This window comes from Epinephelus lanceolatus, chromosome 2 (genome assembly GCF_041903045.1).
Source record: "Epinephelus lanceolatus isolate andai-2023 chromosome 2, ASM4190304v1, whole genome shotgun sequence".
In the NCBI taxonomy this organism is placed as follows: domain Eukaryota; kingdom Metazoa; phylum Chordata; class Actinopteri; order Perciformes; family Serranidae; genus Epinephelus; species Epinephelus lanceolatus.
The window spans coordinates 51,639,162-51,654,828 of NC_135735.1; the positions used below are offsets into that span (position 1 = coordinate 51,639,162).

The 15,667-nt window shown below is 42.1% G+C and overlaps 1 protein-coding gene across 2 annotated transcripts in view; it reads right to left on the bottom strand.

The window, feature by feature from the left end:
- tmc3 (transmembrane channel like 3) overlaps positions 1 to 15,667 on the bottom strand; it is a 178,823-nt gene that overhangs the window by 64,378 nt on the left and 98,778 nt on the right. For both annotated transcript variants that reach the window (XM_078162494.1, XM_078162484.1), the window contains exons 13-14: positions 10,733 to 10,996; positions 7,788 to 7,916 (exon numbers count right to left, since the gene is read on the bottom strand). In XM_078162494.1, coding sequence (XP_078018620.1) covers positions 7,788 to 7,916; positions 10,733 to 10,996 — 393 coding nt within the window. The remainder of the gene's footprint in view (positions 1 to 7,787; positions 7,917 to 10,732; positions 10,997 to 15,667) is intronic.

Below are 15,667 nucleotides of genomic sequence, written 5' to 3' on the forward strand. Positions count from 1 at the left end.
GCTTTGTACTCACCTGAAATCTCAGTTGAATGTACCAGCAGAATTTGATTTTGTGACATCTCAATGTATTTGGAAGCCAATTGCAATGCAATATGCAACTTGGAGATCAAAGTATCAAAGAGGAGCTACTCTGAAAAATTACTCTGCATCAGTGTGGAGGAGACTGCCGACAACACCACATAAAGGAGGTCATCGCCTCACACTGTGGAGACCCATCAACTGACTGATGACCCAAATGTGTTTTACTCGCACCCCCTCCCCGGCCCCTACTAATCTATGAAGGTATTATTGGTGAAAAAGGTTTAAGCACCTGTAACAGTAGAATTTGTAGTTGTGTACAGTGATTTGTATGTGTAATAATAATTTCCCCTCAGGGATCAATAAAGTATTTCTGATCTGTAAGTATGAGTTGTGTACTTGTACAGTGATTTGTATGTGTGTCAGTATGAGTTGTGTACTTGTAGATTTTTTTTCTCTCCACAAATACAACACAGCACTTACACATTCACAAAGTCTTAATTACAGGTGCACAAATCTTATTTTACAAGTCACAGATTAAAAAACTGACACGCTCACATTTTTGCTCCTATTGTTGCAGTATATTTGGTGCAAAACATATTTGTGCACCTGTATCAAACAATGTGAAGTTGTGGACAAAATTTGAGTATGTGCAAATGTGAATGTGAACTTGTGCAAAAAATGTTAAATGTATGTAAAATACTCTCTCAGGAAATTATTTGTATTCCTTTAAAACACAAATACAAATCAATAACTACAACTGCTCGAATCTTCCCCACGAGTCACAGATTCTGTTTCCTTCAACTACAAATCACACATCGCGCCTCCACTGAGATATTTGGTGAAAAACTGTCTGTGCATTCAGTCTATGGAGAAAAAGGTGGGTGCTGATCTGAAATCGACTGATTCCACAGCCAATCAGAGGAGAGGGGCTTTTGTCCCACAGCCAATCAAATTAGGGGGGGTTTTGTCTACATTGCGGAGTGAGAAGGAGAAGAGTTCCCGCCGGTGGTGAATTGGATTTAAACAAACAGCAGCAGAAAGAGCAATTTTCAATTCATTCATTCATTCAAGGTAGGTTGTGTTTTTAACCACATTAATAAATAAACTGACGCGAAGCTGAGAAATTTAGCGTCCTGTCACTCTTGCTCTAGCACCCCTAAAATTGATCTAAGCACCCCTAAAAATAAATGAATTATCAATGTTTCCCATTACTCATATAGACTGTGGTGGCCCACATTCTATGTAATCCTCCTGGGTCTCTGTCTCTGATGAACACGGAGACTCAGTTCCGCCCTCTGAGACAGAGGCTAACATTATATCATTATTATTAGCCTCTGTTGCAGTTTACTGTCATTTCTCTCCGGTTGCTACTTTATTTATTTATATAAAAGGTCCGGACACTGAACAGGGGACAGAGTTGCTCCGTCAGTAAGCGGCTACACAGGCAGACACAGAGCCGGTGTTTCGGTTTAAGTGGTGACCGTGTTATATGGTCACATAGGTGTTCTCATAAGCCTTTAGTAGTTTAATAATTTTTAAATACATACACGTCTGTGTTTAATATCAAAGTTACGCTGAAGTTGAATTGTGTTCAGAAGACTCATTCACCTCTTGTAACGTATCTTGTAATGTGAGAAAGTCACTAGTTAACACAGTCACCACTTACACCGAAACACCGAATCCACTGACGCTGGTAGAGAGTAGAGAGTGAATAAAGAGAGGGAGCGATGACAGTAAGAAAGCTGCTGAATCAGATCAATAACACGTTATTAGGGCCTGAGCGACGACGAAGTCATCCGAGGACCCTATTGAAATCGCGCTGTTTATTAGGGCCCGAGCGACGACGAAGTCGTCCGAGGACCCTATTGAAATCACGCTGTTTATTATTATTATTATTATTATTATTATTATTATTCTTGCGACATTTCATGCCCCAATTTCAGCCCTTTCCCAAATTTCAAAATGCTTCTAACTTTCCACATTCGTCTGGCCGCATCTGAAATTCGATATTTATGGGCGGTTGCACAGGGTCAACGCGAAATGCCGAAAAAGCGCCCCTACAAATTTTCAAAAAACCCTCCCCATTGGGGTTAGTTTGTTGTAGGCAAACGAAATTTGGTACGCACATGTATCATACCCAGACGCACAAAAAAGTCTCTTAATGTCATGGTAAAATCCCAACAGGAAGTCAGCCATTTTGTTTTGAATTTTCTCATTACGGCGATTTCCACAACTTAAATTTTAACAAACTCCTCCTAGGGATTTCGTCCAATCGACTTCAAAGTTGGTACAGATCATCCTGAGAACATGCTGATCAAAAGTTATTAAAAGCTTTTCTCTATGTGAAGGAGTGTGGCCGCTAGGGCGTGACAAATTTTGGCGACTTTTCGTTTTCTTACCATCGAATTTCAAACGGACCTCACGCCGACATACTTGATCTCAGCAGCTTCAAACTTGCTGGACATGATGATGGCTCCGCCCCGAACGCCCCCATATGTTAATATCCCATCTTACTCATTGTGCCCCCCGGTGGTAACAGGAAGTGACCAGTTTTTACTTTAACATGTGCTAATGCCACAAACTTGACCCCATCAACTTCATTCCACTTCTAATGCATGCAGAACAAGTTGGTAAAGCTACCTTATGAACGCTGTGAAGCTACGTCTAATGGTGTCAATGTGGTGGCGTGGTGACTATCGATCCCTCGCCACCAAATAAGTTTGGCTTTTTGATGGCTTCAATGACCTCATCTCCCCATGAAAATGGATACACAGGTCAAGAATGGCAAACTCTTACATCTGATAGGGGCATTGCCCATGGGGGGGACAAAATGCCTCTATAGCGCCCTCTTGAAATTTTCAAAAACCCCCCCCCTAGGGTTTCTTTTTGAGTTTGAACATGAAAATTGGTACACATGTGTATATTGTCCAGACGCACATAAAAGTCTCTGGCAGCAATGGTCTACTCCAAACAGGAAGTCAGCCATTTTGATTTTGACTTGTCATTTTGGCGTGATTTCCACATGTTGTATTTTAAAGAACTAGTCCTAGGGATTTCATCCAATCGACTTCAAATTTTTTACAGATCATCCAGAGACCATGCTGATGAAAAGTTATTAAAAGCTTTTCTCTATGTCAAAGGGCGTGGCCGCTATGGCGCCTCCCTCGCCACCAAATACGTTTGGCTTTTTGATGGCTTTAGCATCCTCATATCCTCATGAAAATTGACACACAGGTCAAGAATGGCAAGCTCTTGCATCTGATAGGGGCATCACCTGTGGGGGGGGGGGGGGGGGGGGGGGGGAATGCCTCTATAGCGCCCCCTTGAAATTTTCAACAACCCCTCCCCATAGTTTTTTTTTTGGAGTTGGAACATGTAAATTGGTACACATGTGTATGTTGTCCAGACACATATAAAAGTCTCTGGCACCAATGATCTACTCCAAACAGGAAGTCGGCCATTTTGATTTTGACTTGTCATTTTGGCATGATTTCCACGTGTTGTATTTTCACGAACTACTCCTAGGGATTTCATCCAATCGACTTCAAATTTTTTACAGATCATCCATATGCTCGTAGGCAATTTTGCTCATGGCACCCCCTTGTGGAAACAGGCAATGCCATCTTTTACACTGACAAACACCAACCTCAAGCTCCTGACCTGATCAACTACATTTTGTGGCCACATGACGATCAAGTTGATGAATGTCCACAGTGACATACGTGTCCTGTCATGTTGCAGGCTGTGGCGGCGGCAGTGGCGACTTTTCATCCATCGCCACGAAACATCAACTTGGTATAGATCCTTCATGCGTTGTCCGATTTGCTTGAAATTTCATGTGTGATGAGGGTTGACCCCTGAAAGCACCTGGCCACATCTGGTTACGCTCGTAGCGCCACCTGGTGGATGAACAAAACATTGCGTTTTTTCGCTCCTGCCAGGTTTTTTCTCCCTTCTCGCTTCGCACCACAGCCCCCGTGTGCCTCAGGCCCCCACGGTTGCATAGGGGAGCGAGGGCCCGATCACAGCTGCTTGCAGCTTTAATTAGGGCCCGAACAGGAGACCTGCGAGGACCCTATTGAAATGCAAGGATTTTTTATTCTTCTTCTTCTTCCTCCAAATGAATTGCCTTTTTGGGAGGCTTAACATACCCGAAAACTCATGAAACTTTGCACACATCTCAGAACTGGTGAAAAAATTTGATATTTTAAGGGTCTCGTGCACAGGTTCCAAAAAATGGCTCAGTAGCGCCCCCTACAAAAGTTTGAGGAAACAGCCCCTGAAGCCAGTTTAACCTACATGTATGAAACTCGGCAGGCTTATGTAACGCTCAGAGACGTACAAAAAAGCCTCTTGGAGGCATGCTCTAAACCAAACAGGAAGTCGGCCATTTTGAATTTACTGTGCAATTTTGGTGCATTTTTGGCCATTTCCAGGGGTCATAAATGAACGAACTAGTCCTAGAGATTTCATCCGATCGACTTCAAACCTTGGTCTGTCCCATCCCAAGACCTTGAAGATGAAAAGTTATCAAAAGCTTGAGTTTTCGTCAATGCGTGTGACCGTGGGATGGCATCACAGATAGGGGTCTCGCCACTAAACAGGAAGTAGTTTATAACTCCAGCATACATGGTCCAATCTTGCCCAAACTTCACAGGATTGATGACAGTCTCGCCCTGAACACGTCTACATGTCAATAATTAGAGATAAACATAGCGCCCCCTACTGGCAATGGGAAATGTCATGTTTTAGACTTTAATGTACATCTCCTACAGACTTGACCAGATCCACTTCAAACTTGGTCAAAAAAGTCATAAGACGTTGATGATGCTTTATTGTGGAAACTGTGAGTTTTCGTCGAAGGTCATGGCCACAGCCTGGCGGCGAACTTTGATGTTTCGCCATGATGATAAACGTTGCTGTAACTCCACGTGGGAATATCTTGCCAAAACTTCACACATATGATGACAGTCCAGCCCTGAACACATCTACAGAGGAATTTTGAATCACTGCCATAGCGCCACCTACTGGCAACAGAAAGCTACTTTATACATTCTTTGATGTCCCTCTTCTAGCAGGTTAATCAGACCCACTTCAAACTTGCTGGTCTAAGTCCTTAGACCTTGATGATACTTAAAAATGAAGCTTTTGAGTTTTCATCAAACGCTGTCACCGTGGCGCCGCCTTGTTCGCCATTAAACACGATGTTGTTTTGAAGGGACAAGGGATGCTTGAAAACTCACCAAACGTGGCATACACATCACAGGTTGCAAGTCCTGTTGTCTGATGTGATTTTTGTGCTTTGATGCACCAAGATGGCTCAACAGCGCCCCCTAGAATATTTCAATTAAGCAGCCCCCAAAGCTGCTTTGACCTGCATGTATGAAACTTGGTAGGCACCTGTAACACTCAATCACGTTAAAAAAAGCCTCTTGGAGCCATGCTCCAAACCCAACAGGAAGTCTGCCATTTTGAATTTACTTGTGCCTCTTTTGTGCATTTTTGCCCATTTCCAGGGCTTGTAAATTAATGAACTTGTCCTACAGATTTAATCAGATTGGCTCCAAACTTGGTGTATGTAAGCGTGACTACGTTGTGACCAAAAGTTATCACAGGATTTGCCCAATGTTGAATGGCGCACCCGCTGCCGAGCATTGAATCTTGAGGTCTCGCCATGAAAAACGAAATTGCTGTAGCTCTGGCATAAATAGTCCTGTCTCCACCAAACTTCACATGATTCATATTAGTCCCGCCCTGAACACATTTTCATTACCATATTTCCTGATACTCATAGACCCACCTAGTGGCGACAGGAAGTAGGTCTCATCAAACGCTTATTTTTCGATTTATCTGAAAGTTACATGCTGTGGTGTATATTTGATGTACAAAAACATGATGTATAATTAGTGCGCTCTCCAACTCCCTCTAGTGGAAAGAGGAAGTGATACAAAATGTGCAATATGTCATTCCAGCACTGTATCAAGGATATGCAGAGTCACTCCTGCATGCGATATCTAACTTTGACAGAAATGAACTGACGCGTCAGAAGGCGTCCTGCCAGCTGAAAACTAACCCTGCATGAGCCGATCTCACCCGGGGTCACAGCTCTCCTCTCAGTGGCACCACGACCGTGCCACACGCGCCCTGTAATCTCTTGTTACAGTTTATGGCAGATAAGACTACAACAATACACACATCGTAACATGTGTATGATAATCAACCGCTCCACGGATTGATTTCTCAACGACTTCATTGAAAACAAATGCACACGGCAGGGAGGAGGGTTAGTAAAACAGAGGAAAAGTGACAGGACGCTAAATTTCTCAGCTTCGCGTCGCAGTTTATTTATTAATGTGGTTAAAAATACAACCTACCTTGAATGTTGGCAAAATCGCTATCTCTGCTGCTGTTAGTTTGAAAACAATCCAGCACTGGCAGGCCTTCTCTCATTCTCACTCCGCCATGCAGACAAAAGTCCCTCTCCTCTGATTGGTTGTGGAATCAGTCGATCTCAGATCAGCACCCGCCTTTTTCTCCATAGACTGAATGCACAGATAGTTTTTCACCAAATATCTCAGTGGAGGCACGATTTGTGATTTGTAGTTGAGGGAAACAGAATCTGTGACTCGTGGGGAAGGAAACAGAATCTATGACTTGTGGGGAAGGAAACAGAATCTGTGACTCGTGGGGAAGGAAACAGAATCTGTGACTCGTGGGGAAGATTCGAGCAGTTGTAATTATCGATTTGTATTTGTGTTTTAAAGGAACACAAATAATTTCCTGAGAAATTATTTTACATACATTGAACATTTTTTGCACAAGTTCACATTCAGGTTTGCACATATTCAAATTGTGTGTGTTTGTGTTTGTGTTGTATTTGTGGAGAGAAAAAAAAAATCTACAAGTACACAACTCATACTGACACACATACAAATCACTGTACAAGTACACAACTCATACTTAAACACATACAAATCACTGTACACAACTACAAATTCTACTGTTACAGGTGCTCAAACCTTTTTACTATATCTTACTACTATACCTTCATACTAATCCCCCACCTGCACTCAGGATCTGTGAAGGGGATGTGTGTCAGTTCTTTTACAAAGAGAAGACAAGGAAGGAACCTGACCCTGACACTGGCCCTCATTTAATAAAACAAACTTATGACAGAAAACTGGGTGTATAGTCATTTCCAAGCACAGCTCTGTATTTATCAATGAGGACGTGAGTGGAAGCTACGATCAAATCTCATGTCAGGTCTCGACTCCTGTACGTAAGTTTGAGTCAGCGTGAACCTACAGTGCAGCATAGTAAATCTGGCTGAGGTGGAGAATTGCTATTGACCCAATTCTGACTGACATCTAAGTATTTGCAGCCATAGATTAACACTTTAAAATGTATAGAGTGCATGGAAACCCCGCCTTCTTACCCGACCAATACATTCTGATCACATCACAGATTTTTTTATTGCTCATCTTGACTCAAGGAAAGTTTTACATATATGCAACCTCAATGGATCAAAAATTCATAATGAAAAGATTTCAAATTAACCTTGGTGGCAGTTGGAGGTGTCCGGTCAACGGTTATTTTACTGGTCTGTGGGGAAAATGCTTTGTGGGCCTCTAGATCTCACTAATATATATCTTGTTAACTTAATCCATACAAAAACAATTAAAAATGGATATTCACTGTTTTACAGCAGTTATACTTTTTTTTTTTTAAGTTTTAAAACACAAAAACTCAACGCGTGTACAACTTACAAACTTGCTCTCTAAATCCCAGCAACAGCAGTCACTTAGGTAGCGAACGACCAAACCTCTGATGAAGTCAATGAGCAGGATGCTGGCCACTGTGAAGATCATGTCAATGATGGACAGCTTCAACATCTCCTGGAGACACACCATACACATTGTCGTGAGAACATCATGTAAATATACAAACATATGCAGTTTCTTTAATTATTCACCACTCAAAGCAGGCTACTCAAAACCTGCTCATTACATTAGTAGTGTCTGCAGTTGTGTGTTTCAGCACTCAACTGCTGTCTACTGTCGGTGGCCGACAAGGACAAACGCGATGCAAATAGAGAAACGCACTGCATATAAGAAAACAAATGCAAAGGGAAAATGCTGCAAATACAGAAATGTGCTGCAAATACAGAAACACACTGCAAATAGAGAAACGCGCTGCATATGAGAAAACAAATGCAACTGGAAAACGCTGCATATACAGAAAGGTGCTGCATATACTGAAACGTGCTGTAAATAAGAAAACAAATGCAAAAAGAAAATGCTACATATACACTCATACAATGAAAGTGCTTCAGACCTCTAGGGGCAGTGCTGAGCTTCCACCCGAGAGACAGACGAGTGAGCGAGAAGAAGAAAGTTATGTTTGGAGGAAAGTTGGAGCCGGGACAGGCAACACAGAAAGGTACGTATTCTTTTTTCTTTTTCTTTCTTTCTTGTTTTTCACATGTGGCCCTCATCTTTTACTGTATAATTAAAGTGAAGCTCGTGCTGGTGTTTATTTGACATTAGCGTGCTGCAGACTTTGAGTTCTACACAAGTAGTGTATCTGTAGTAGTAATGTTAGCTAACGTTACTTTCCTGGACACCGCAGGTTTCAGTTCGGAGGCCTATTTTTCTGAACATTTTTTAATGTATAATACAGAGGTCATGATTACATTATAGACTTATTCATTATAGACTTTTAACAGCTCATATCATAAATAATTTGATATTAGTTTTTGGGTTATAAAATTAAATATTATCTATTTGTGTTTAGACCTGAACCGCTGTGAAACAATCATAAAATAATGTTGTCTCTGATTTGCCTGCTGTCTATCAGCACTGAGTGCCGCCTCCTCCCATTGAGTCTGTACCGCGGACACAATGCTGCACTGCCCGAGTCCGAGGAGGAGGACAGAAAAGACTCTTTTGCTACTCATAATGAAAACTCCATGGGCTGCAATAATCCAAGATCAGCGGCTCACCGCAATTATAGGAAATATGCACGAGTGGGATAAAAACATGAAGGTGAAAGTGATTACATCCAGCAAGGACTTTCACCCAACTTTGATTATGATGATAATAATAAATAATAGCAATGATAATGATAAATAATCTAACCCAATACATTCATAAAAATGAAACAAAAGAGCCTAACATAGGAAACAGATTATCATGACATTTATATTAAAATCCTAAAAACAAGGAAAATCAAATCAAATAAATCCACCATAAAAACTTCCAAGACTTCTATTAAAGTTTTTAAAGTTTTTTAAAGGTTGCTCATATTATACATGGCCAAAGTTTCAAATAATGGGGTAGAATACGTAGAAGTAATCCCTGTGAGTAGAAAGCACAAGCCTCAGACTGCTCTGAATGCCAGCTGATGTCATCTTGCAAGTCGATATATTCCATATTTCATATGCTCACAAGCACATGGTTTCTATAGTTTGTTTCCGTTGCTCCAGAAGCAAAGGAGCAGGACAGAGTGGGCTCATTGGGATCTAAATAGCTTTTGTGGCTTAAACAGTTGTCATCTCTTCACGGCTTAACTTCTTTTTGCCCTCTGCACCTCTGCCCGTTGCATTTCTTTTTACACACCTTCTCTGCTCTCCCTTTTGCCTCTCTCCACCTTCCTCTTATTCAAAAGCCTGTCACTGATCAATAAAGTATCCAATCATATGTGGAGACAAGGTCGAAAATAAACTGCAATCATTAACTGCAATCAAATCCCTGGGGTGTCCCGGAAAGTAACGTTAGTTACAGTAACGTTAGCTAACATTACTACTATGGATACACTACTCATGTAGAACTCAAAGTCTCTAGCACAGTAACGTCAGCTGTGTAAATCAGCTTCACTTTCATTATACAGTAAAAGATGAGGGCCACGTGAAAAACAAGAAAAAAAGAAAAATAAAAAAGAATAGTACCTTTCTGTGTTGCCTGTCCCAGCTCCAACTTCCCTCCAAACATAACTTTCTTCTTCTCGCTCACTCGTCTGTCTCTCGGGTGGAAGCTCAGCACTGCCCCTAGAGGCCTGGAGCACTTCCATTGTATGAGTGTATATGCAGCATTTTCTTATTTGCAGCATGTTTCAGTATATGCAGCACGTTTCTGTATATGCAGCGTTTTCACGTTTCATTTGTTTTCTCATATGCAGCACGTTTCTCGATTTGCAGCGCATTTCTGTATTTGCAGCATGTTTCTGTATTTGCAGCATTTTCCCTTTGCATTTGTTTTCTTATATGCAGTGCGTTTCTGTATTTGCATCGCGTTTGTCCTTGTCGGCCACAGTAATGCCCCCTCTAGAGCAACGGGAAAAAACTGAAATGCCAAAGCAAGTTTCATGTCGGTGACTTAAAAAATTACGTGGCCATTTATACTAGAAATTTGCAATAGTCATATTGTACATTGCACAAAGAACAAGCCGTGATACATTACAGTATATTCGGTATATCAATCACCCCTAATTCTTAAAAATTTTATCCTAAATCTTTTATATTCAATATTTCAAAGCCACTGAAACAGCATTTTAATCATAAGGGAACGCATTCAGTAAAAGTGACCCCAGTCTGGCTTTAGACACTCATTAGAATTTGTGTGACTTTATTTTCAGTGGACCAACTTCCTGTTGAAGAAAGGCACAAAACATGCCATGTGAAGAAGTATATTATATAGCAATCAAAAGAGAGAACCTGTCCAACATAGGTCTCCCAGCATTGGTCCTGCTGAGAGCGGGTGTTCTTCTCAAACAGAGCTGTCTGGTTGGAGATGATCCCTGACCTGCTCGTGCTGGTGTTTGTAACATCGAGAACCATGGCAATGGTCGCTATGGTGCTGTTGCGTGGCTCAAAGACAGAGATCTCAGAAACCAGAGTGGATGGGCTGTCTACCTCAGGCTGAGAGATGGTGGCCAGGAAGGACCTGGGGTCAGACCAGTTACCTGGATTCAATGGGACCTGGAAGACAAATACAGTAGGGTCCATCACCAGCTACATGCTATGATACTCTTATGGGCAACTAATAATGTCACAGCTGTGAAAGGAATAGTTCAACATATTGGGAAATGGCTTGAGTTGAGAAGATACACATATCAGTATCATGTCTGTGTGTTCAGTGCAGAGCCTCAAACAGGCCGACGTTAAGCATGAAGACTGGACACGGGAAACAGCTGGCCTGGCTGGCTCACTCCAATCTCATTTAACCTCAACACAAACAGAAATGTGTAAACATTGTGTTTTTAGTAACATGCTCAAATTATGTCATGGCAAACAACATCAGGGCACAGATACAACAGATGTAGCATGCCTAATTTGCACTTTTAATGATGGCTAAGAGCAAAACCTTGCAATTTACATGTAATTTCACCGCGTTTGATAGTTGTAAAGTGTGCATATTTGTGTTATTGTCATATTTTTTATATTATTTTATATTATGTATTTAACGCTATGTTACACAGTATCCAAGTCAGACTGGGTTTGTACCCTCCTGGTAAGTGTGAGACTGGGAAATGAAAACCTGTAAATATTAACCCTCTACCTCAGGATGAGTGGAACCGCAAAAACAGGAGTCATACCGGCTTGAACGTCACCCAGTCAATAAGGTTCGCTTCAGGTGTTGGGGAACCAGGGAACCCTGATGAGAAATTGGGAACTGGAACAAAGCATAGATGGACTAGAGCAGAAGATAGAGGACTGTTGGAATGCTACTATACAAGTAACCCCAGCGAGAGTGGTTACATGCAGAAGATGTGGGACATATGAATGCTTCGAAACCCAACATCAACACTGACAAAGAAATAACTCCTGGCACAACGTCCACAAATGACAACAGCTATCACAACTAGAGATTGATGAGGTTCAACAAACATGCTACGGCAAGGAGGAGCCAGCATGACAGGTCAAAGTGGGGATCCCCACACTCCGAGATTGGGTACCAAGCCCCAAGAATAGATCCACCCAGGGTTGAAACTGAAAAAATACTGGAAGAGCATAGGAAGAAGGAGGCATCACACAACACCGATGCTAAGTGGCTAGTGGCTAAGAGCAGACCGCAGCAATCTCCCAGAACAAGAGCCAGTTACCGTTACATTGGCAGACATCCAAGACAGAGTATCAGGTATGAAGAGCTGGACAACACCGCGCCCTGACATGATCCACACCTACTGGCTTAAGAAATTAAGTGCATTCCATGAACACCTGGTAGCACAAATGAGCCAGCTGCTGATGGATGAGACCCATCCAGAGTGGATGACTGACGGACAGTCCTGATCATGAAGGATCCCCAGAAGGGCACGGTTCCATCCAACTACCAGCCAATAACCTACCTCTGTACAACAGTGAAGCTCCTGTCAGGCGTCATAGCGGCTAAGATGAATAGGCACATGGCCATGAGCAAGGCCCAGAAAGGAAGTAGTAGTAATACCAAGGGAGCCAAGCACCAGCTACTGGTCGATAGAGCAGTCCCCCAAGACTGCAAGACCAGGCAGACCAACCTATGCACCATCTGGATTGACTACAAGAAAGCCCATGACTCAGTGCCACCACATAACCACAATGCTTGGAAATGTACACCACAACAGGACACTGAGAGCCTTCATCAAGAACTCAATGGAGGTGTGGAAAATGACTCTGGAGGCCAACTCAAAGACAACTGCACAAGTTACCATCAAGTGCAGCATATACAAAGGAGATGCACTGTCAACTCATCATAAAGAGTGGCTACGGATCTGAGGTGGGGTCAAGGACTGGTGAGCATCAGAGCCACTGTCCAGAACAAAACAACCAAGATCCAGGAATACATCAGGAAGATGGCCCCCGAAGATGACCTGCTAAGTCAATACTTCGGGCAGCAGAAACCCAAGAATGCAGAAGAGGAGGATGAACCATCATGGAAGGATAAGCCCCTGCACAGCATGTACCGCCGACAGACTGAAGAAGTGGCCCACATCAGAAAATCTTACCAGTGACTAGAAAAGGCTGGACTGAAAGACAGCATGGAAGCACTAATCTTGGCAGATCAATAGATCTGATCTACAAGATCAATAGCAACAGGGGTCAACCACACCAGACAGGACCCTAGGTGCAGGCTATGCAAAGATGCTCCGAAGACAGTTCAGCATATAATAGCAGGGAGTAAGATGCAGGCAGGAAGATCCACATGGAACACCATAACCAGGTAGCTGGCATAGTGTACACGAACATCTGCACTGAGTATGGGCTGGAAGTGCCAAGGTCACAATGGAAGACATATCCTACGAGCTAAGATTGTGTGGGACTTCCAGATCCAGACTGACAAACTGGTGATGGCTAACCACGCAGACATCATGTTGATACACAAACAACAGAAGAAAGCAGTGGTGATAGATGTAGCAATTCAAGTGACAGCAACATCAGGAAGAAGGAACATGAGAAGCTTGAAAAATATCAAGGGCTGAAAGAGGAGCTAGAAAAGATGTGGGGAGTAAAGGCAACAGTGGTGCCAGTGGTAATCAGATTTAATCAATATCTGTGATTGCTGGCCAATCTATTTAAGTGGCAGGTTTGGCATAAATCTACCATAAACCAGTGACCAAATGACAATGGAAGCAAACAAATGAACCCGAAAACCCAACTGGACAGAGGAGCAATGTCTTCTGTTGGCCCAATTAGTTGACAAGCGGAAAACTATTTTAAGAGGTTCAATTTGGCCCAGGTGTCACAGCGCACGCCAAGAGGCAGGCATGGGAGGACATAGCGCAACAGATAAACACTGCATTCCCTCTAGTTGTGCGTGTGAAAAGAGGTGGTATGTGTTGCAGTCCAAAGCAAGAGTGGAGATTGCAGCACACAAACGGGAATCCTCACTCACAGGTGAGTGCTATACATCTTACAACTCCTGGCAAAGTTAAGTTACATACAGAAATATATGTGCTCATATTATGTTTTGTTTATAGGGGGCAGGCCATCCACTAAACATTTGTCTCAAGTGGCAGAGACAGTGTTTAATGTCCTTTGGCACAGACAGGAAGGCACGGACAGTTCAATGATTCAGCTGATGGAAATGCAGCAAAGGTAGAACAAGTTGTTTTTTATGTACCAATAGGCAAGTAAACAGAATGTCAAACAAATTTAATTTAAAGTATAGGTCATGACGCATATACATTTTATATTTTTTATGATATTAATAAAAAACAAAAACTAAACTGTCTTGAATTAACAGTGTTTGTGATCTGAGGAACCGGGGCCTTCAACTTCGCAGGTGTTCAGCCTGTTCAAAGCCTGTCTGATGCTGCTGCTGCTGCTGCTGCCTCAACACCACCCCTGCAGGACAGAAAATTGGAAACTGAAATGGATGTCCTCCAACAGCACACTAGAGTCCTTTGTTTACAGGAGGAGTACTACAAACTAAAAATCGAGCTTCTAGAAAATAAATTACATGACAAGTAAATAATGCATTCATTTGTGTCTTTATTACAACATGCTTTATAATGTATGCCTAGTAAAACTACGATTTCTTGGTTCAATACAGCTACAAGTTTTTATATTACATCGACTGTAACTTGCCTAAAATGCAAATGTGTAAACTGCGCTCTGTAAGTTAAGTTTAGTTTAGTTTATTGTTGTCATATACATTAAAAGGACAGTGTACAGTCAATGCAATGAAATGCATTTTGCCAGGCCCCTTCTCAACCCTCACATCACAATAAAAAAAACAATAAAAAATAAATAATAAGTCAATAAAAAGTCCATAAAATAGTATAAACAACATTCAATAAACATCCAGAGGAATAACCACGTGCACACCACACATAGCACTAAGTGCTACTGTTTAGCAGTCTGATGGCCTGTGGATAAAAACTGTCCTTGAGGTGACTGGTGCGTGCCTTAATGCTCTGCAGACGTTTGCCTGAAGAGAGGTAGGAGAACAGGCTTTGTGCTGGGTGGTAAGAGTCCTTTGTTCTTGCAGCAGGTGGTATAGATGTGGTGTAGATGTCCATTACCTCTGGCAGTGGTGATCCAATGATTTTTGAAGGGGTTTTTACTGTTTTTTTAATGAGCTTATGATCCTGAGCTGTAATACTGACAAACCAAACTAGGATGCCTCCTGTGAGAATGCTTTCAATAGTTGATCTGTAGAAATTGATGAGAGAACTTGTGGACAAACCATTTTTCTTGAGACACCTCAGAAAGAATAGTCTCTGTTATGCCTTTTTGACCAACATGCTGGTGTTCAAAGACCAGCAGAGGGAGTCAGTGATTCGAATGCCCAAAAACTTAAAGGAGTTCACAATCTCAACAACAGCATTATTAACACAAACAGGAAGGTGTGTGGAATTGGATTTCCTGAAATCAATGATTAGTTCTTTTGTTTTTGCAACATTCAGAGAAAGGTTATTGTTGTTGCACCAAACAGACAGATTTGCTACCTCGTCCCTATAAGCAGCCTCATCATTGTTACTAATAAGTCTAATAACTGTGGTATCGTCTGCGAATTTCACAGTTATGTTGTTGAGGTGTTTCTGGTGACTAAGGCAACAGCCTTGAGGCGCACTGGTGTTAAGAACAACTGTGGATGAGTAGTTGGCATTAACTCGTACTGTCTGAGGTCTGCCTGTCAGAAAGTCGTAAATCCACCTGCAGATGGAATCG